At 43.2% G+C, this 21,079-nt stretch overlaps 1 protein-coding gene across 1 annotated transcript in view; it reads right to left on the reverse strand.

The window, feature by feature from the left end:
• LOC311516543 (ATP-dependent translocase ABCB1-like) overlaps positions 1 to 20,849 on the reverse strand; it is a 59,186-nt gene extending 38,337 nt beyond the window's left edge. Inside the window, exons 1-11 of the mRNA XM_084620720.1 lie at positions 20,788 to 20,849; positions 12,621 to 12,727; positions 11,064 to 11,148; positions 10,925 to 10,973; positions 9,904 to 10,057; positions 8,883 to 8,961; positions 8,498 to 8,689; positions 7,252 to 7,423; positions 6,405 to 6,529; positions 2,674 to 2,851; positions 690 to 803 (exon numbers count right to left, since the gene is read on the reverse strand). Of these exons, the coding sequence (XP_084476846.1) occupies positions 690 to 803; positions 2,674 to 2,851; positions 6,405 to 6,529; positions 7,252 to 7,423; positions 8,498 to 8,689; positions 8,883 to 8,961; positions 9,904 to 10,057; positions 10,925 to 10,973; positions 11,064 to 11,148; positions 12,621 to 12,669 (1,197 nt within the window). The 5' untranslated portion in view covers positions 12,670 to 12,727; positions 20,788 to 20,849. The remainder of the gene's footprint in view (positions 1 to 689; positions 804 to 2,673; positions 2,852 to 6,404; positions 6,530 to 7,251; positions 7,424 to 8,497; positions 8,690 to 8,882; positions 8,962 to 9,903; positions 10,058 to 10,924; positions 10,974 to 11,063; positions 11,149 to 12,620; positions 12,728 to 20,787) is intronic.
• Positions 20,850 to 21,079: the final 230 nt, after the last annotated feature.

Genomic DNA, 21,079 nt, shown 5'->3' on the forward strand with positions numbered 1-21,079 from the left:
CATTGTTGCTGTCGTCCAGGATGAGTCCCCTAAAGACTTGCTCAGTGTAATAGGTCAGAAACAACCAACTCCAGAGGTCGTTACCCAGAGTTTTATCACCCTTATTTTAGTCCCTCCAGGCAAAATTCCGCCCTTTGTTATAACCACACAACCTCACTGAAACCAATAGGCATTTATGGCCATAACAGAGGACAAAAAACTCAGCCCTTTGTTCTAACCTAATATGAACCTGAGACTGCAGATATATAACAAACTGCTGTACAAAATTCTAAGAGAGTTAGTTACTGAAAGTATGGCATCCCTCTTCCCCAGCAACAGTATTACCATAGCTTTCACCAGCACTGTTAATCTCCAAATCAAAAGCAGTTGAACTGAAATCATGTCTACTCCATATACTTGTGTTTTAAAGAGCAATGTCATTTCACTTAGCTCTTCACCACTTCTCTAAAAAATAAATAAATGAGGGCGTGACAAACCTAACAGGAAAGGGGGCCCCAATCTGAATTTCCCCCAAGTTTGCAGTAAGCACATTTAGGACTTTGGTTAAGGCTCGTGTCTCCTTAAAAGGACTGGAAAGGTCTTCTTACTTTTGTTTTCAGAGATAGGAGTCTATGGAGTTCATCCACTTTTTGAATCTTTCAAGAAATAAGTCAGAAATTTCAGACTGCTAGAAAAGCGACATTAAGTACCTTACTGATAACTTTGTACACTTCATAGGCAGCAACTCGAGCATTGGCAACACTCTCCAAGTGAGGGGAGGCCCGCCCGAGAGAGAATGCACCAAGGAGCACAGAGAAGTATATCTACAGGGAACAAAAACAGGAGCTAGTGTACAGTGGTTCCAGACCTGCAGTTTCCTTAGTGCTAAATGCTATGGTAATCCTGGTGGTTCTGTAAGAGCTTTTCCAGAAAAAAATCAAAATCAAAACTAAGATTTCAGGCTGCATTTTTCCAGCTCCCCCGGTTTTTATTCTTATGCTGGATTTGACATAGGAAGTGGTGAATATAGCTATTGTGTGCAGCCACATGCCCTTTAACTGTTGGATTAGCTTTTTTTGTTGCTGCTGCTTTCACTAACTCCCATTAAGAGGATAAATAGGGAAATTAGACATCTCACCATCTCTTTGCAATATTAAAAACCTCAGCGTCCTCAAAGAGAGTTAATCTGGTTTCCTGAGGCCCCAATCCTGCAAAGCGCATGCTTAACATGATGCACTGTGACTAGTTCCACTGAAGTCAAGTTCTCATCAGAAGTCAAGGGGGCTACTCACAGTGCATAAAGTGAAGCACATACCCAAGTCTTTTCAGGATCAGAGCCTTATTCCTTTGGAAACGAATAATAATCTAAAAGTACAAATGAAAGATGATCACATGGCTGTGACACTGGCAGACCAGGTGCCAGCTAATGCCACAGCACCAGACCTCTGAATGCTTACAGACGCATAGCTGGAAGCCAGGACAATTTACTTGTGTATTAGTATAGATCAAAGTGATTGTTAAATATATAAGAATCTACTTGGTGTTTAAACTTCATGAAAAGTAATGGAATGTTAATGCATTGTTTTCACTAATGCATTGTTTTTACTTATCCGGATCCCGTTATACTGCTGTAGCAAACATTTACATACTGTATGCCCCTGTCAGTAAATAACCCATTAAACAAGAAAGAACCCTTGTGGAATGCACATGAAGAACTAGAACAGAAAAAAGTGTTAATTTCAAAGCAAGTGGTCATTGCATGTGATGGTCAAAGACTCCAGATGCATTCCTCACTCTCTACCATCAAAGGAAAAGCCCACATGACTAGTGATCCTGTCAGCTTGTTTTCTGTGAGAAGCTAGGAGTATGGATTCAGGGAAAAATCCTTCATCTCTGCACTGTTTGGATTTTAACAGGGCAGAATAAATGAATGTGGAGATGGAGATTCCCTCAGTTATTCTGGGTAGGCTTGAGAGACTTTTGAGAAACTGGCAGATCACTATATCTCTGCTACCATTTGGAATTATAGACTGACTCATCTGTACACATATTTTATCTGCTTTAATCTCTCAATAACTCTTATTACCTTTGTTTGGCTAATAAACCTTTAGTTAGCCAATTCTATAGTAAACTATCAGTGTGGTCTTTGATATAAAAATCTAGGACACCAATTGATCTGCGGCAAGTGATTAGTCTGAGCAACCCGAATGTGGTGTGATTTTTTTTATATAAATGACCTTTTATCACTAAGTCAAGTTTGTCTGGGTGGCAAGATAGACTGGAGAGTCTGTCTGTGACTCCATGATAAGATCGGTATAGTGATCCAGGAATTCACATTTGTTACTGGCTTGGTGAAATCTAATTATAGAACACACCACCAGTTTGGGGTGTCTGCCCTGTTTTCTGACAGCCTGCCCTGAGGTAGGCACTCATGGTTGTGAACCACTCCAGACAGCATGACAGTGACCAAATGAGATATTTGTTATGGAACTTGGAGGTCTTAAATATGTAGATTCAACATCTCTGTTGATTTATATTAAACATATTTTAACATTTTGTCTGATGGGTACTTTGTGCCCAAGTAGAAATTATGGATCTTTTTATGCAGTACTTAAACAAAGCATTTTCTCTAATTTATAGACCATTTTGAAAAAGTTTGCCTCAGCTAATCAGACGATACTGTGCTGTACTTACAATTAACACACGTCCAATGTCATAATTCTCTCTCTCCTCCACTGTGAGTTTGGTTCCATACCACAATGAAAGCGCATAGGCTCCAAATAAAACAAACTCTGCGAAACCCAAAGTTGTGTTGGTAGTAATGGATTTTTTGACTCCGACTCTCCTAGCATTCTCTAGGTTAACATCATATCTGAAAACAGGTGATAAATGTTAAATTTGGTATGTACCCAGATGACATTCAGTTCCCTAGCTTCCTTTCATGCTTCCAGGGTTTTCTGCCATAAAAATCAATTATCTAGATTCTTAGATGGTGTGAATCAACACAGCTTCATTGATTTTACATCAGAGGATCTGGCCCAATAACTGTCAACAGTAAGTCTGCCTTCTGGTGTTATTTCACTGAATGTGGCTGCTCTGAGTGAATTATCAGGCACACAGATAAACATGATATGTTGGGGAACAGTCAACATGGCTTTTGTAAATGGAAATTGTGCCTCACCAATCTATTAGAATTCTAAGAGAGTTTCAGCAAGTGTGTGGACAAGGGTGATCCAGTTGATATAGTGTACTTGGACTTTCAGAAAGCGTTTGACAAGGGAAACCAAACGCTCTTAAGCGAAGACATGGGATAAGAACGATAGGAAACAAAGGGCAGGAATAAATGGTCAGTTTTCACAGCGAGGAGAGGGGAATAGCAGGGTCCCCCAGGTATCTGTACAGAGACCTGTGCTGGTCACATTCATAAATGATATGAAAAAGAGGGTGAACAGTGAGGTGGCAAAAATTGCAGATGATACAAAATTATTCAAGATAGTTAAGTCCAGAGATGACTGCAAAGAACTACAAAGTCATCTCACAAAACTGGGTGACCGGGCAACAAAATGGCAGATGAAATTCAGTGTTGATAAATGCAAAGTAATGCACATTGGAAAACAATCCCAACTATACATACAAAATGATGGGGTCTAATTTAACTGCTACCACTTAAGAAAGATCTTGTAGACACCATGAACAATTATCCAAAAAATTTGCTCAGTGTGCAGCAGCTGTCAAAAAAGCTAACTGAATGTTAGGAACCATTAGTAAAGGGATAGCTAATAAGACAGAAAATATCATAATATCACTGTGTAAATCCATGGTATGCCCACACCTCAAATAATGGGTGCAGTTCTGGTGGCCCCATCTCAAATAAGATATATTAGAATTAGAAAAGGTACAGAGAAGGGCAACAAAAATCAGCAGGGGTTTGGAACAACTTCCATATGAGGAGAGATTAAAAAGACTGGACTGTTCATCTTAGAAAAGAGATGACTAAGAGAGGATGTAATAGAGGTCTAGAAAATAACGAATGAAGAGAAAGTGAATAGGAAACTGTTATTTACTTCTTCATGTAACATAAGAACCAGGGGTCACCCAATGAAATTAATAGGTAGCAGGTTTAAAACGTACAAAATGAAGTACTTCTTCACATAATGCAGTCAACAACTCATTGCCAGGCCAAAAGTATAACTGCGTTCAAAAAACAAATTAGATAAGGTCATGGATAAGGTCCATCAATGGCTATTAGCCAAGCTGGTCAGGGATGGAACCCCATGCTGTGGATGTCCCTAAATGTTGGAGTGCCAGAATCTGGGACTGGATGATGGGATTGATCGCTCAAAAATTGCCCTGTTCTGTTCATTTACCCTGAAGTATCTGGCACTGGACACTGTCAGAAGACAGGATTCTGGACTAGATGGTCCATTGGTCTGACCCAGTATGGCCATTCTTATGTAAGATTGGAAAAATTGGCCTGAAATCAACAACATGAAATTCAATAAAGACAAGTGCAAAGTAGTACACTTAAGAAGGAAAAATCAAATGCACAAATACAAAATGGGGAATAATTGGCTAGGCAGTAGTACTGCAGAAAAGGATCTGGGAATTCAAATATATCACAAGTTGAATATGAACCAACAACATGATGTAGTTGTGAAAAAAGATAAATATTCTGGGGTGTACTCAGGGGAGTATCATATTTAAGACACGGGAGGCAATTGTTCCACTCTACTTGTCTCTGGTGAGGCCTCTGCCAGAGTAGAGTTTCGGTTTAGGAAAGGTGTAGACATACTAGAGAAAGTCTAGAAGAGAGCAACAAAAATGATAAAAAGTTTAGAAAACCTAAGGAAAGGTTAAAAGAACTGGGCATGTTGGTCTTGAGAATTGAAGACTAAGCGGGGACCTGGCTAACTGTCTTCAAATATGCTAAGGGTGTTACAAAGAGGATGGTGATCAGTTGTTCTCTATATCCACAGAAGACAGGACAAGAAATAATCAGGGTAATCTGCAGCAAGGGAGATTTCGGTTAGATATTATGAAAAACTGTCTAAATATTAGGATAGTTAAGTACTAGAATGTGTTACCAAGGAAGGTTGTGGAATCCCCATTATTGGAGGTTTTTAAGAACTGGTTAGACAAATACCTATCAGAGATGGCCGAGGTACACTTGACCCTTCCTCAGTGCAGGTGGCTGGAATTGATGATCTCTCAAGGTCCCTTCCAGCCCTACATTTCTAGGATTCTATGAATATCAGCTCTCAAAAGGTAAGAGTTTGTGCTCACTCAATTTTTGAAGAAAAAGTGCTTTAGATAAAACCAAACAAGTAAACAGAAGCCACAATCTCCTTTGACTCCACAACCTGGCAGTAGTTCTCTTGCTGAACGCTGTTGGAAGCCAGGAATTATTCTCATAAACTAAGTTACCAAGTTATATGCCAATAGAAAGCAATCAAATACAAATTAAGCACCATATTATGCTAGTTAAACCCTGTGATACAAGGACAAAGATTAACAGTTAGTTAATGAAAAAAAAATCACTCTTTTTGCTTGCGAATCCTTTACAAAAGCTTATGGTTTTCTATCAATCACTAACAGCTTCTGTTCACTCAGAAGCTAGCTAATCTCCTTTAGCTTCTCAAGGGCATTACAGAAAGCACCACTCAGCCCAGCAGTGTTCTCAGAACCTTTCAGGAGGACATGCATATCATTTTATTGTTAAATGACATGCTCAGAAGCTTTGTAGGAACCTCTCAACACACACATTGTGTACAAAAATGCCCTGACCAAAGTGGGAAGGCCCAAAACGAATGGCACAGTTTACGCAGTAGTGAAGAGATCCTAAAATGATGTGCAATTAATTTCTTCCACATAAACTGCTCAGATATCATTGATGCTGTTCAGATTAGATCAAGAAGAGGATTATCTGCAAAGCACTAAGCACGCACTCAACTTTAAGCATGTGGGTAGCCCCCTTGAAGTCGATGACATAGGAAAGTGGTAGGCAATCTTACCTAAAGGTCATGATCCAATAAAGCATGAGCTTAACTGTAAACACTTTAATCAATGGGTTCAGTGGGAGCGTGCATATGCTTAAAGTTAAGTATTTGCAGAAGTGCTTTGTTGGCTGGAGCCTTAGATAAGATTGCATTTTCTATAGCTTCAGCTTCCAAATTCAACTTCAGGTTAGTGTCAAAGGGAAATTGGGCCTTACAATGTCCCTCCATAATGTAGATCAGTTGAGTGATTGCAAATGTTCATGGGTGACAAAACATCTCCTTCCATACGCTCATATTTATCTTCATCTGAACTTCTCAGCTGTCTGGGGGATAAACTGACAGATCATCTTTGATTTTTATTTTTTTAAAATAACCACCTTAACTTTCCCCAGTATTATGTACAATCAATAATTAGTTCAAAAAACTCACTTTGCTAATGCCTTCTTCTGTCCATTGAAAGCAACAACTGTTCTGATAGCAGTCAAAATTTCTTCTGCCACGGCTCCTGCTCTAGCATAAGCAGTCAGCTCTTCTGTAGTGAATGATGCCAGGAACTGGAAAATTGGGAGGGTGAGGAAAGTACATTATCGAAATCTATTTAAGTGATGTAAATTATGTACTGATACAAAGGGTGATGAAGCAGTTAGGGAAAGAGCCTAGAATTTAGGAGACGTGGGTTCAAGTCCCCACTCCAACACTCCAACCGTTTTCCTGGGCAACTTTGGGTAAGTAACTTCTCTCTGTGTTTCACTTCTCCATGTGTAAAATGGGAATCCCCTATCTTGCATGGTGTTGTGAGGCTAAACACAATGAAGATTGTGTGGCACTCAGAAACTACAGTAGTGGACGCCATGTAAATAACTTAGCTATCTTAATTATAGACCACAATCCTCTTTTTTCCTCCACCATTTTCAGTGCTTGGGTGGGGCAAAATGGGCAGAGAAAACAAAAGACAACCTATAAATGGAAACACTTGGTAAATTTTTCTGTGCATTACAAGCAATATCTACTAATATGATCTGCATTCATCAACTGCGACCACCCTCTTCTCATGTGGTGAGTGGTAGTGATTGGAAGCAGTCCAAGCCTCCATGGCATGCCAATGCCTGCCTGCGGATGCTTAGTGTAGACAGAGCTCTGCAAGTTTTGGGGCAGGAGCCAGTGGAGTAGGAGAAAGGCAGCTCTCCAAATGTTGTGGTCATGTTGCTTTGAGGTTCACTCCCTCTCAATCTGTTTTTAGAGGTAGAATTCTTATTTGCTTTTCCCCAGCACTTACGATTGATCCAACTGCTACTGATGCAGCAAGGAGAGGGCTAACTGACAAAATCACCAAAGTCAGTTTCCACCCGTAGATGAATCCTATAATAATCCCTGTCAGAAACGTGGCAAATAATTGTACAAATATACAGATCTTGTCTCCGATGCCTTCATGGATGGTGTTAATGTCACTGTTAATTAAAAAAGAGATTTGTTAACTTTGATGAGTGCCTCCTCTTCACACATTTTTCTGTTTTGCTGGAGAGAAGCTTGTCAGAAGTTTAACTGTTCAAATCATTGGGTAGTAGAAATTTTGGACATGGGTACTGAAAAGCAGTAATGGCTCTTTGTGGGTCTAGGAACTAGCAGATCACAACTCATTTTCTGTGATGTAACCTCTAGATAGACTTCTTTCACACATGACTCAATTCATTTATGCAATATCCAAAAGGAATAATCCATGCAAAAACAAAAAAATTCAGCCCCAAAACCTTTTCATTACTTTTTCTTCCAAGTTCCGCTATGTATCCTATTGTCTTCAATTTTGTTATTAGATTTTAAGATCTTTGAAGCAAGGAACACCTCCATTTTGCATCCTATACAGTGACAAGCACAGTGTTAGTAAATTATTATTTGGAAAACCATTGTGTGTCACACTAATTTTCCTTTGCTATTTACATATGTGGGAGCTAGGATTGGTGAAATCAAGCCTCTCTCATTCCCTTCAGGACTCACATCTTCCAAAAAAACTGGGCATATCCCTCTCTGCAAAAATTAAATCTGGAGAAACTCTGCATACCCGGATCACACCTTCCTCTGAATCCCTGCACAAGGGACCTGATCCAAAGATTCCTAATTATTTTAATTGGTTTTGGATCAGGTTCAAAATGATAACATAGTTATGGGCACTATGAGTGCAGTTTCATTTCATACAATGTCAGGGTTTTCTGTGTTTGTACACTAGCTGGAAACAGCAGAGCTGTTTATCTACAGTAGTTTGCAAAATAGCTCAGACACTACAAAGACAATGTCAGATGAGTAAGATATTGTATTTCACAGCATAAGCCCTCACAACGGAAATGTCACTGAAAACCTGAAAATGAAGTGAAAAATGATAACGAATTCCTCCCTCAAATAGCAGTAGTATTTTGGCTCATAGTTAAAAAGGTTTCCTGGAAATTCCCTGTAGCTAATTCTATAAAGATAAACATCAGTCATCTTTTTGGCTCATGTTTCTAGTGCATAGATAAATAGAGCCTTCTCACTCTGTCAGTCGTGTGTTCAACATTCCCATCTGGCTGGCATCAAACCAAGCCATCTCCTGGTGAAGTATTGCGAAAAAAAACTTTTGTCGGATTCTTGCTGTCTGTCTTGCAGCTGAGGTCAAAAATGTCCAGACTTGGATGGTGCTCAGTATTATTACAGCGAAGCCAATACCCACATAGTAGGAGGCAAACCTGTAGTAAAACAGTAAAAGTCCATAAGGTCAATTGCATCCTGCAAGAGAAGACAGACACATCAGGTCACGTTTAACCCTGCTGAAGCCAATGGGATGTCATTGAGGGCCAAATTTGGCTTACGGTCTAATGGACCAAACAAATAGAAACTACACTGTGCTATTCTTATGAAAATAATTGCAGAGGTTCTTACCTTATCATTTCAGCTTCTATATCTAAACCTGGAACTGCTGAACAAGTAGAGCTACTATTCATCACAGCTGAAAGATTAACTGTAACAAAGAAAAATACTCAGTTTTATTAGAACAGGCATAAAACAAATCATGGCAGTTTTAGGTCATAATCTTATGCGCGTTTTGCATGACACTACACTCCCTGCAACAGCTTTGTCGATTTATAACCTTCATGGTAGCCATCATCCTTCCAGTGGAGGATCAAACAGGGCAGACTTTTGAGTCAGCTCAGAGAGTTACTGTAGAGTGATGTCATGGATTTAACTCACTACATCAATGGGCACTAGTCAGATCATAGCTTCATCTGATCTGACCTTCTGATTCCAACAGTGGCCAATATCTGATTTTTCAGAAGTTGATAACGCCCCCTTCTACCTCACATAAGGCAAAATTCATCCATGCAGACACCATAAGTCTGACTTTTATGCACCACTTAGGTTCCACCCAAGCCTCAAAACTGGGCCCAAGTGGGGTCCAAGTGGTGGCTCAGCCTTTTGCTGGCTGTCTGCAAAAGGGTAAATTTCACTAATAATGCACCTAACCAAATGTGCAAAACTGTTCAGACCTGGGAGAAATAGGAGACCCCTTTCAGGTGTTAGCACATATACTTTAAGGTAAGTTATGATTGCCCTTATCTTAAGCTTAGCTCATATAGAGGCAAAATAGTGTTAACGATCCTATTTTGTTGTTTTAAAAATCCAGTCACAGAACTTTATTTGGTGACCTCCTGGGACAGTGAATTCCATGGATGAACTATAGAAAGTAGTAAATCATTTTATAGTTACCAAATGTACTGCTCTGTAATTTATCAAGTGTCTATTTTGTATTGTACTATACAGCAGGGTAAAAAGGAAGGACTGCTCAGAATTCACTATGCTCTTCATGGCTTTTAACACCACAGCAGCACTCCATTCTGAACCTCTGCCAATCCAGTAAATAAGAGACCCTAACAAATATTTTCAGAAGTTGAACAAACTTTACCTGAAGACATATTTACTGCTTGGCCAATCGTCACAAAGCGGTTTGTCATACCTCCAAAGAGAACGAATAGAAGTGGCATCCCTGTTCCATTTGCAACAGCTGCAATTAAGCCTATCATCATCAAAATGATATCCAGCCAATCGGCATACCCAAACTACATGAGTATAAAGAAAAAGGAATTAATTGAAGGTTGACAAAGTCACATAATTGTGACAATATCCTACTAAGACACACAGAATAGGATTTGTTTTTAACATAGCACTGCTCACAATTTGGGTATCCCAAAACACTTTATGAAGTGATGAATTAGATACTGTGAAGGCAAACACAACACTTGGGATGCACTTTGAAAAAGCGTACACACAGTTTTAGGCCAGTTTTTACTGAGGGAGTTAGGACATGTTGGCAGAATGACAGGATGAATCCCCTAATCTGCAGAAAAAATAACGTTATCTTACATTTTTTCATAAAGTGGTAACATCACCTGTGCAACTCACTGCCTCCCTGTGTGCAGTCTACTACCTCACATATTTATTCAGCGCATTTAAAATGTAAACAAGAACAGGTAGTTGACAAACATTTGGCGGCTGCCTACCAATAGAAACGGGTATGTAGCAGTTACCACATTTAAGAAAAACACAGCACTTGTTTCCCTGGATAATTCATGAGACATTGTGCACAAATGGTAAAATTATCTCCAGCTGAGAGAGCCAGGGAAAGGCCCTACTTACCACATATGGTTCACTTCAGTCCTTAACAAGGGTGAATTTTACTCCGTCCTGTTGCTGAAACATTGTCAAGCACTGGCAGTTATGCACAACAGGCCATATTTTTAAAGAGGGAAGCCTGAGATCAACGCACAAAAATGGGTGTGCGGCAATACTAAATTTGGCTCAGACCTCTTTCTTCGCTTTTGAAATGCAGTATTGTGGTTGTAAATTGGTCTGCTACCATAATGTACAACAGGCAAAGAAAAGGAACAATGTGAAATATAAATCAAGCCAATAAACTATGCACTAACCAATTTCAAAATGCCAACCATCTTTTCCTTTGACGTCTCATTTTTCTTTCTAAAGAGATTAATGCAAAATTAATCCAGGCCCTTTCTTGAAAGGCAGGGCAAGAAATTCAACAGCGTATTAAGATCAAGGAACCCCTACTTTTTCTCGTTCCTTAACTCGTCATTTTGCTCAGGTTTTTCATCATGTTGGAAAGCAGGATTGTCATAGCCATTACTTGCAGATTCTGTGGAGGAGAAAGTAGGTTTTGCTTTCACAGATAGTAAGGTCTTTTAAGCCAGCTTCTTATGAAGCACAGTAAATCCCTTTCTGAATTATCGGAGCACCAAAACAGTTGATTTAAAAAAAAAAAAAAAAAGCAGGAAAACCACATTTTTCTCATGCTCTTGAAACAGCTCAGTAACTTTCAATGTTTTCCTCCCCAAAGATCACATCCAAGCTGAGAACAAACATCATTTTCAGCCCCAAAAGCTAATTTTAAGCGAAGTCATTAAAGACTAACTTGGGCCTCAGTCTTGCAAAAACTGAGTGTATGCCTAAGTGTATGTCTACACTAGGAGTGCTACAGTGGCACAGCTGCAGCTATGCTGCTGTAGCTTATACACTTACTACAGTGATGGAAGGGATTAGTGAAACCACCTGTTAGGTTGATGGAAGAGTTCTTCTATCAACCTAATGGTGTCTACACTGGGGATTAGGTCGGTTTACCGATGTCTCGCAAGGGCATGAATTTTTCACACCTCTGAGAAATGTATCAAGGTGGACCTAATTTTCAGGCCTTTGTAGGATTGGGGCCTTAAAGTGCAACAGGCATACTTATTATTTGTTGGTATTTCAGTAGTATCTACAGGCCTCAACCCTATTGTGCTATGGCTGTACAAACACAAGCAAGAGGATCTCCGCCCAAAAGAGTTTATAATCAAAGAATAAGATGAGAAGTAACACGTGGATGAAAGAAACGGACAGAGGAATCACAATGGAATAGTGAGGTGACTGAACTACAGGATAAAAGATTATCACAACACACCAGCTGTCTATTCTATCTCAACCTGAGCTATAACTACTGTGTTTTCCATCACTAGTTTTTAGAACAACTTTGTAGAGACTTACAGGACACTATTATGTTTGTTTTGATTATAGAACAATTCAAATGCAGTTAACTGACTCCTAACTCACATAATGGAGCATTTGCACACTTAGGCCCCATTGCTGATGCATGTAAATAACTTTAGGCATGTGAGCAGTCACATTGAAACTCAATGGGACTACTCGTGCATAAATGCTCGCAGGATGGGAGCCTTAGTTATTTTTAAACTAGAGTGTCTCACGCGGCACACCAGGGTCATTGAAGTTGGTAGAAGGCCACACAGAGCTACGCCCAGCTAGTGCTATGATTAAGTTAAGAGAATACATGTATTCAGTGCTAGCTAAGAATTTTTTCTGAATGCTGTTTCCTCCACATAGATCCCCAGGAAGGGTCCATTCTTGCTGGGTAAAGACACCACAGTAGGAAGCTTAATAGCCAGAGAAGCATGAGTTGTGGAGGATGATGGGAGGGCTGATCTGTTTTTCCATAGAAATCCCTCATGGCTACCAGGCAGGATTCAAAATGTGGCTTTAATTTCGTGGCAATGGAATACATCTTTCCAACAACTAGCCTAACATTAAAAAGAAGAAACAACTAACGGAAAAACTTACTGGGATTAGGTGGTTCCTTTTCTGTGTGATTTATGAAATCATCCTTCATTGTGTTATTCCGCTGTATGGTTATTATACTTGCAGAAGTAAATCACTTTGGGTAAAATCTGCATACACAAGAGAATAGCACAACCTTTCAGAGACAATAGCCATTCAAAGAGTTCACATCAAGATATTTTTATGTTTCTTTATTAATTATTTGTTTCCTTTCAACAACTTTTCCTAGGGAAGAAAAAATATTGATCATTACATGCTAGTTTTACATCAGGGTAAGTTATTTTTCTAAAGAGCTATGTTCATTTTTAAAAATTAGAACAACAATGTGGCCTGCTTCCTGGGGGTACCCAGGGCTGTAGCCACCTGCCCTTAGCATGAGAAAGCCTTGTCTGTGCCTGATGGGGGTCGGCCCCCCAACTCTAGTGGCCACAGGCAACACAAGTACTCCCCTCAAGGCCTGTGCAGGCCCTGCTGTCTCTTTACAGGTTAGCGATAGGTAGGGTGACCATATTTCCTGATGCTGAATATGGGACACCTGGTAAAATTACTCGTATTCAAGCGAGTTCAATGGCAATCGGACCTATGCAGTACAAACATTCAAATTAATATCAAGTTGACTGAGCCCCTGTTAACAAGAAATACTGCATAGCTGGATTCTTTTTAATTACCTTCTTATCCTTAAGGCTTTAGGGGTCACACATACACCCCTAGCGCCCCCCCCCCATGTTATGCTTATAAAAAGTACACAAGATTTTTTTCTATAGGGGAAAAGGCAATACGCCACATTTATTGAGAATATAGCCGTTAGCATATGCTTTTTAATTACACACACATACACACACACACCCCATGCACACAGTCCCGCCAGCGGATGTTATAGTTACCAGTTTAGAGTCTGGATTGATTTAGTTGCCAGTCAGACTGGTTGTAGAGGGGAGCCGGGCTCTGTTGGTCATGATCCGAGGCTTTTGGAGTTGTTGGCAAGACAAACCCAAAGTCCCATTGCAAAGCACTCTGTTTTTATAGTTTTTTGTTGTTGTTGAAGTTTATGGATTTTGCTGTCATTTTACGACCAGTTACTTCTCAGCTGGTGTTATTTTTTGATGGCTTTTTTTTTATGTTAGCATTCCAAAACACCTCTGGGGATGGGGTCATTCTGTCCTGTTTCGATTTAATTAATTATTTTGTGTTTAAGGGTGCCAGCCTCCACTTCAGAGTTGTCAATTTGCCCTTCCTTAATTTTTTTCCCCCCTTGACTATCTGGCTCTAACATTGGCTTTCACACCTTATCTTTTTCTGAAGCATTTATTTCCTATTCACACACTCATTCCTCCATGCCAGGCTTGGCCCCCGAGACGGACCTGCCTCTGCTGGTACCTGGCGCTGTGTCTTTCTGAGGCAACATGCAGCGGGGCATGCAGAGTCACATGCCTCCTTCCCCAGATTTCTGCCAGGGTTCACACCAGAATGTGGCCAGCAGCAGCCTTTCATCACTTTGCAGGAGGGAAGGGATGGGAGCTGCTTCCAGCTGTGGGGTGGAGGGCAAGGGGAAGGGATGATCTGGCTTATGTCTTTGCAGAGATCATCTCTTTTCCCACCCCACCCTGCGTGTGAATAGAAACAGCTTGTCCCTTCCTGCCAACACAGTGTCAAAAAGGCAGCTAACACCTCCAAGCTGCTGCTAGCCATCAACATAACCCAGCCACCTCTGGCTACAATGCTGGCAGGAACAGATTAAGCCAGAAGGATGCATTGTGCACGAGGCCCAGGGAACCTGACTACAAGGGCTTAAGTGAACCTGGCCAGAGAGGTGGCTCAGCACAGGAAAGTGCCTAGGGGACAGAGCAGCCAGGATAGGGGGAGGGGGGTGGTCAGGTGAAGAGGGTGCTAAGACCCTTCCCTGGGGGCTGATGTGGAGCCTGCAGGTTTGGGGCATGAACAGGCTGGAAATCGCTTCCCCTGACTCCAGAGCTTAGCTGAGGGGCAGAGAGGCTTCCCCATGCCAGCATTGTGCAGGGCTTTGGCACATACAGGGATTGGCTCCTCCTGGCCAGCGCCTCAAGCCGAAGGGTCTTGGGCTTTCCCAGGGTGCCAGCCCAGCCAGAGGCAGTGGGGAAAGGAAGGAGCCTGCCAGCCTGGCTGTTGGTGAGCTAAGCGCTCCGACCAGGGGCTGGTTCTCCACAAATACTGGGAGTGGGATGTTCCCAGCCCAGGCATATGGAGGAGCAGCGGGGCTTGGGGTGGGGGCAAAGCAGGGAGGGGCCAGCGAGGGGGGGAGCACATAAAGGGCACATCATGGGTGGACAGCAGAAAGCCAGCCCCCCTTACCCCTATCCACCCCCACCCCCCCAAAGCTGAGGCCAGGACCCTGGGCGTGCGAGGCCAGCAGCTGGGACCCTGGGCACGCGAGGCCAGCAGCCCTAGTTCTTGCGCCAATGTGCCAGTACTGATGGGGGAGGGAGATGGCAAATTGTCCAGTATTTTCTCATTTTTAAAGAAAAAGTTGGGCCACCTGCGGGAAGGCTTAAATATGCAACTGTTCCTTTAAAAACGGGACATCTGGTCACCCTAACAATAGGCACATTCCAACCCCTGAGGCCTCCGAGCATCTCCCTGGAGTGTGAAGCCCCTGCTCCACTGCAAACTCACAGCATTTACAGATTTGCTGTTTGGAAAGGAACAGTACACCCCAGCTTACCAGTTCCAGCTTGGATCACCTCTTTGCTGAACGCACAGCACTTCGATACGTTTCAGTGAAAACAAGCAAAAGTTTATTTAACGAAAGAATAGATGTACCCCCCCCCGCCCCCTTTTCAGTGCTGGCTTAATACCTGAATGCAGTGCAAACAGGAGAGGGGTATCTCACAGTTTTTGGACAGTTCCAAAGTTTCGGTCACCCTGGGCTCATTTTGCGGTGCTGCTGGTAGGTGCCTGCCTGCCTGCCCTCCTGTATGCTAAAGGATTAAGCTACTTGGCAGTGCTTCCAGTGAGACACGGGATAACCACACTAAGGCTGTGGCTACAGCACTTGAACTCATGAATAATTCAAACTCACACAAGCACACACATTAAAAACAAGAACTATAAACTTTATGTAAGGACTTGACCAAAGAGAAATAGGCAATCAGTGAAAATATTAAATGATTAGAAATCAACAATGCTTTGTAATTACTAAAGGCTCTGCCAAGAGGCACGCTAGGTCACGTGACCACACACTCTCCATGTTCCTAAACAAAAAAGTGTCTCTTCCCACACCCACTCCCAGTTCAATCTGTCCCCCACATCTCAGGTGGTGCATGTGGAGACATGCTGCAGGTCTGTAAGGAGATGCTGTTAGAAACACACTTTATTATACTGAGAATTGGCAGGGCAGGTCTTGATGATCCAGGTAGATGAAAATCCTTCTGCAGATGCAATGGGCCTTCATGGTGCAAAATTACAACCTAACTGCCCATATAACTCTAATACAGGATACTGCCTCAGGTTCCATTTCTGGCTGAGGAGTTAGGAGACTGATTCAGGCAAGTGGGTCCTGCCTAGGGATCACTGGAAATGGACAAACCAACCACTCTCTTCTGAAACAGTGCTGACAGTCTTCAAAGTTTCAAACCCATGGGCTGAGTTGGAAGCCGGTGAGGCCTCTGGATCCAAAATCCCGGATCTGGTATGGGCTGGCTGCAGGGCAGGCAGGCTGGAGGCAGTGAATGGCAGGAGAGACAGGCTGTCTCCTCCAGTTGCTGGCAGGTGGTGACAGGAGGATTGTCCTAACCTAGGGCTTTTTTGCAGGCTGGGGTTACAAGATAGGCCAGTTGTGGGCCTGGAAGTGCTGTGCTGGCAAACTGCAGGCAGACCTGCTCTCCCCTCTGCTTCCCAACTGGTCTCTCCCACCTGGAGGGAAAGCTGAGCTATTCATAGCCTTCCTCCTGCTTTCCCAGGCCTCCAGGGATCTCCACAGGGTCAGTGACTGCTTGCAGTTTGCCTAGCTGTCTCCTGGCCTCTGAGAACTGCTGTTGTCTCCACCTCCAATTGGTTGAAAAAGGAGGGTTGCCAGGGTAAGAATTGCATCCTACTCCCCTTCCCTCCTGCTGCTGGGGAAGTCAACAGTGCAGGACTCTGTTGTGGACCTCACAGGGGCCCAAAAGGTATGTCTCTTCCTTTGGGATAGAGCCCCCTTGCTAAGGGGGGAGGGAGTGGCACTACATAGTCAAGTGGTAGCCAGCAGAACTATTGGAAACAAATACTTACATATAAAATAAACCCTAACACACATTCTAGAAACCAGACTTAATTAACTAAATACTCTCATGTCTAATACATGATTGCTCCCCAGTGCTTTCCTTCCAGGCATGAACCCTTTTCCATGAGAGAAGACATGCTGTCAGCTTGTCTCCTAGGTGAAGATGCTGCGTGTCCATCTGCACTCCCAGATATTCCCCCACAATCCATTGTCTGGACACATAAACAGGATCCCTTGCCGCTGTTTATGTCTTCCTGAAAATCTGGTAGATTTTGCATTCATTCAAGTGGTATCAGGCTCAGTGTGCAAACAGGCATCCACGGGAGACATAAAATGGCCAATACACACATGACCAGACAGAGGAATTATGTCTGAAACCTCCTGCTTAAAAGGAACCTATGTAAGACATGATGTCTTGGTTACCTGTCTTAACTCCAAAGCTTTGAGATCATAGTTTCCAATACAGATACATAACTTCTCAAATATTATCCACCCATACATTGCAAAATGATTAGCTAGTAGATTACTGGCTCTTGACAGAGATCTTACAGGCAACCATTTAGTAATTTAATATGCATATATCTGACCACTGCAAAACCCTGTGCATACCCTGTGCCCTATGTCAGTTGGCACCAAGGGGTTCCTTAGTCACACTCAGCTAACCACTTTCATAGATTTTAAATGCCAAAAGAGACCATTAGATCATCTAATCTGATCTCCTGTATAAAACAGGCCATAAAATGTCACCTTGTTACCTCTGTATTGAGCCCACTAACTTGTGTTTGACTAAAGTATTTTTTCCATTTATATCATGATCATGGTAACTGTGCAAAGATCCAAATAATACTTGGAAAGGATAAAGCATTGTGAATTAATTAAATAATGGTGGAATTCTTAGAAAACAGATGACCAACATTCTACAGATGACCAACATTCTACCCCCAGGGTTTTGTTCCTTTATATGGCACATACATATGTTTACAGAACAATACATTTGACTCTGGGTCCAACAGCTCTCGAGGCATCTTAAAAATTAAACAAAACTAAAGCTGTCCTATACATCTAAACAAGAACATTGTGTGCAAAATCCTTATTCTACCCTTCAGCTTCCTTTTAGATCAATTTCTAGTGTATATTGCTGTCTGGATTTTGGAATTAATTTATTTCAGTTTATCTTTTAACTTTGTAATGGCCAGTAGTCTCACCTTTAGTTTGGACACTCCCACAAACTCCTGTGGATATAGATTACTGCCAGGACAACCATACAGATGCAAATGACCATTGTAAAAAGGGATTACACTTATTTATGTGCTCATTTATCACAGCCACTTTCAAAACCAACCTACTTCTTGCCACAGAGAGATGAAAAGAGGGACAGAGAGTGCAAGACACAAGGCCCCCTGTTGGGTCTCTCCAGCTTCAATATAGCCATAAATAGAACCATAATGAGAGTTTTCTACAACTGCAACGTCCCCTCAGCTCTAAAGTAAGCACAGAAAGAGGCACAGAGACAAAGAACTTTACAGGATTGCCTCAACTGCCATGTACCTACAGACTTTCTAGAGACAGCCTGGTTCCTAATGACACTTACATGCAGCCACTAACAGACAAATAAAAAAACCCCAGAAGGATCCTCCAGGGCAGTGGCATACCGAAGTAGCACCTGTTTTTTAAGGGGATCCATAGAGGATCCCTCAGCGTCAGTGCAACCTAAGGTAGAACTAGTGACCCTATAGTTGAGGATCTCTCAGCTTCAGTGCCTCCTGGAGAGAGGCGTTGCCCCCTGGGAGATACCGCAGCGTCAGAGCAGCAGCAACACGGTCACCCGTGGCGTCCCCCCGCTTCAGAGTGACCACGGCACCAGCCACTCGCCCTGCCGCAGCGCCACGGCCCCTTCGCTTCCACTGCCCGCGCGCCCGTGGTGCGCGTGTCCCTCCGCGCTGCCATTGGCCACGGAGCGAGCAGCCCCCAGTTAACGGCCCGCCCCGGAGGCGCGTGCGGCGGCCCGGGGAGCGCCCCTGAGGCGGGCTGAGGGGTTTGCTCAGACGCGCTGCCGGCGGCAGAGTGGCTGGAGCGTCCCCATCGCTCTGGCCCGGGGGGTGACTGTGGAGGCAGCCGGGTGGAGACTCTCCCCGTCCTCGCGGTTCCGAGTCTCCCTCCCGCAGCCCGCCTCACCTGCCCGCTGCTCCCAGACCAGGGGTGTCCGCCGAGTGCCCACACCTTCCTTCGCGCGCGAGCCAAGCCCGGGGTGGGTGTGTCCCAGACGCTGCTCTCCCTAAACCTCAGTGCCCGCTTTACCCTGCCCCAAAACAGCAGGCTGCTTCCTGCCGCCCGGTTTCCAGCTCGCTTGTTCCCCGCAGGATCAGGTTTCCAGGTAATGCGCTCGGGCCCCTTTCCACATCTCCTGTCAGTGACCCCCTTCCCACAGTTACCCCCTGCCCAAAAACAAGAAAACCGTTTCTGGTGATGACATGCCGTTGGGTGGACCAGAAATGGGTAGAAGGATTAAACTTCCAGTTGTGGTTCTTTCCTGCTTAAATGATTTTAAACGTCTTCTAAAAAGTTCAGAGAGTTGATTCAGAAAAGCACCCCAAAGCTCATACTTGTAGGGACCTCTATCAGTTACTATGGTAAAACTTTTAAGCAGACTTCACATGCCCTGGGGCTCCCCCATTCCTTTCCACTGTGCAAAAACAAAATCCCATAATTATCTTCCCAGCCATCTGGGTGCTGATATCATCCTCAGCATGCTGGAATCTGAGTGCCTAGGGTTTTTGGAAAGTCAGCAAAACCAGGGGTAGTTTTGCCTGATTAAAGAGTTCAGAAATGGGCCCGGTTTGATGATTTCTCTTCACCCCCCCCCCCCCACACACACACACACGTTCAGGGTAAAAATTTATAATATCCTTTGAAAGAAAAGGTAACATTTCCCCTCGCTTTCTTCACCACACCACCTTTTACTTTACAGCTGGACTTAAATATTGCTCAAACCCCTACACCGCAAATCTCTTTATTTCTCGTGCCCCACACTCTCATTACATTATTTTTTTGTTGTAAAGTTTATTACAGGACTCAGCTTCAGTCCCCATTAGGTTAGGCATTGTATAAAACAAACTGGGACAGGGACTGACTCTTCCTAAGAGTTTCTAAACTCCTTGGCTTTCATAGCTCAGAAGTCTGTGGCTGTAGATCTTAGCGGGGGGGGAAAGGTGAGAAGCTCAAATACATGATTGTCCCCAGCTGTGTTAATCCCAGTGGAGTCAGTGGGATTTTTGCCATTTCAGTAGGCACAGGAACAACTCCTGCATCCAGACTAGGAGCGTTTTGCCAGTGTAGTATACTGGTATAGCTTTACTGGCAAAGACTTTTCAAGAGTAGACCTGGCCATAGATTTAGTTGTGGTCATGGTTGAACTCAGATACTATAGCAATGAATGCCATATAAGAATATAAGCAGAATTAAATAGGAAAGTCTTGACCAGAAGTCTGAAGATGCTAAGCACTGTGACAGAGTTCCTCCTCCGCCTTGGTGGGTTCTGCGCTTATTGGCGGATTTTCTCGCCTCAGAGGTTCACGTCAGCCCTCAGTTTGGCCACTTTCGTGGCTCAAATCTGCCGTTCACTCAGTTAGCCTCATCACTGGCCAGCATGGGGAAAGAAAGAAGAACAATCCTCACAGTCTCTGCCGATTCACCTAGTGGATCGGGGAACAGGCCAGAGACCTTCCCCTCTGGTGGAACCCACAGTCCAGTTCAACTCCTCTGGTATCAAGTAGGGAGTTGGGGGGAACCCGGGCCCGCCCTCTACTCTGGGTTCCAGCTCAGGGCCCTGTGGATTGCAGCTGTTTACAGCGGCTCCTGTAACAACTGCATGACAGCTACAACTCCCTGGGCTACTTCCCCATGGCCTCCTCCCAACACCTTTTTTATCCTCACCATAGGACCTTCCTCCTGATGTCTGATAACGCATGTACTTCTCAGTCTTCCAGTAGTACGCCTTCTCACTCTCAGCTTCTTGCTCCCAGCTCCTCGCACATACCACAACCTGAAGTGAGGTCCTTTTTAAAACCCAGGTGCCCTGATTAGCTTGCCTTAATTGATTCTAGCAGCTTCTTGATTGGCTGCAGGTGTTGTAATCAGCCTGTCTGCCTTAATTGTTTCCAGAAAGTTCCTGATTGTTCTGAAACCTTCCCTGTTACGTTACCCAGGGAAAAAGGACCTACTTAAC

This window comes from Lepidochelys olivacea (assembly GCF_965140295.1).
Source record: "Lepidochelys olivacea isolate rLepOli2 genome assembly, chromosome: 2".
In the NCBI taxonomy this organism is placed as follows: domain Eukaryota; kingdom Metazoa; phylum Chordata; order Testudines; family Cheloniidae; genus Lepidochelys; species Lepidochelys olivacea.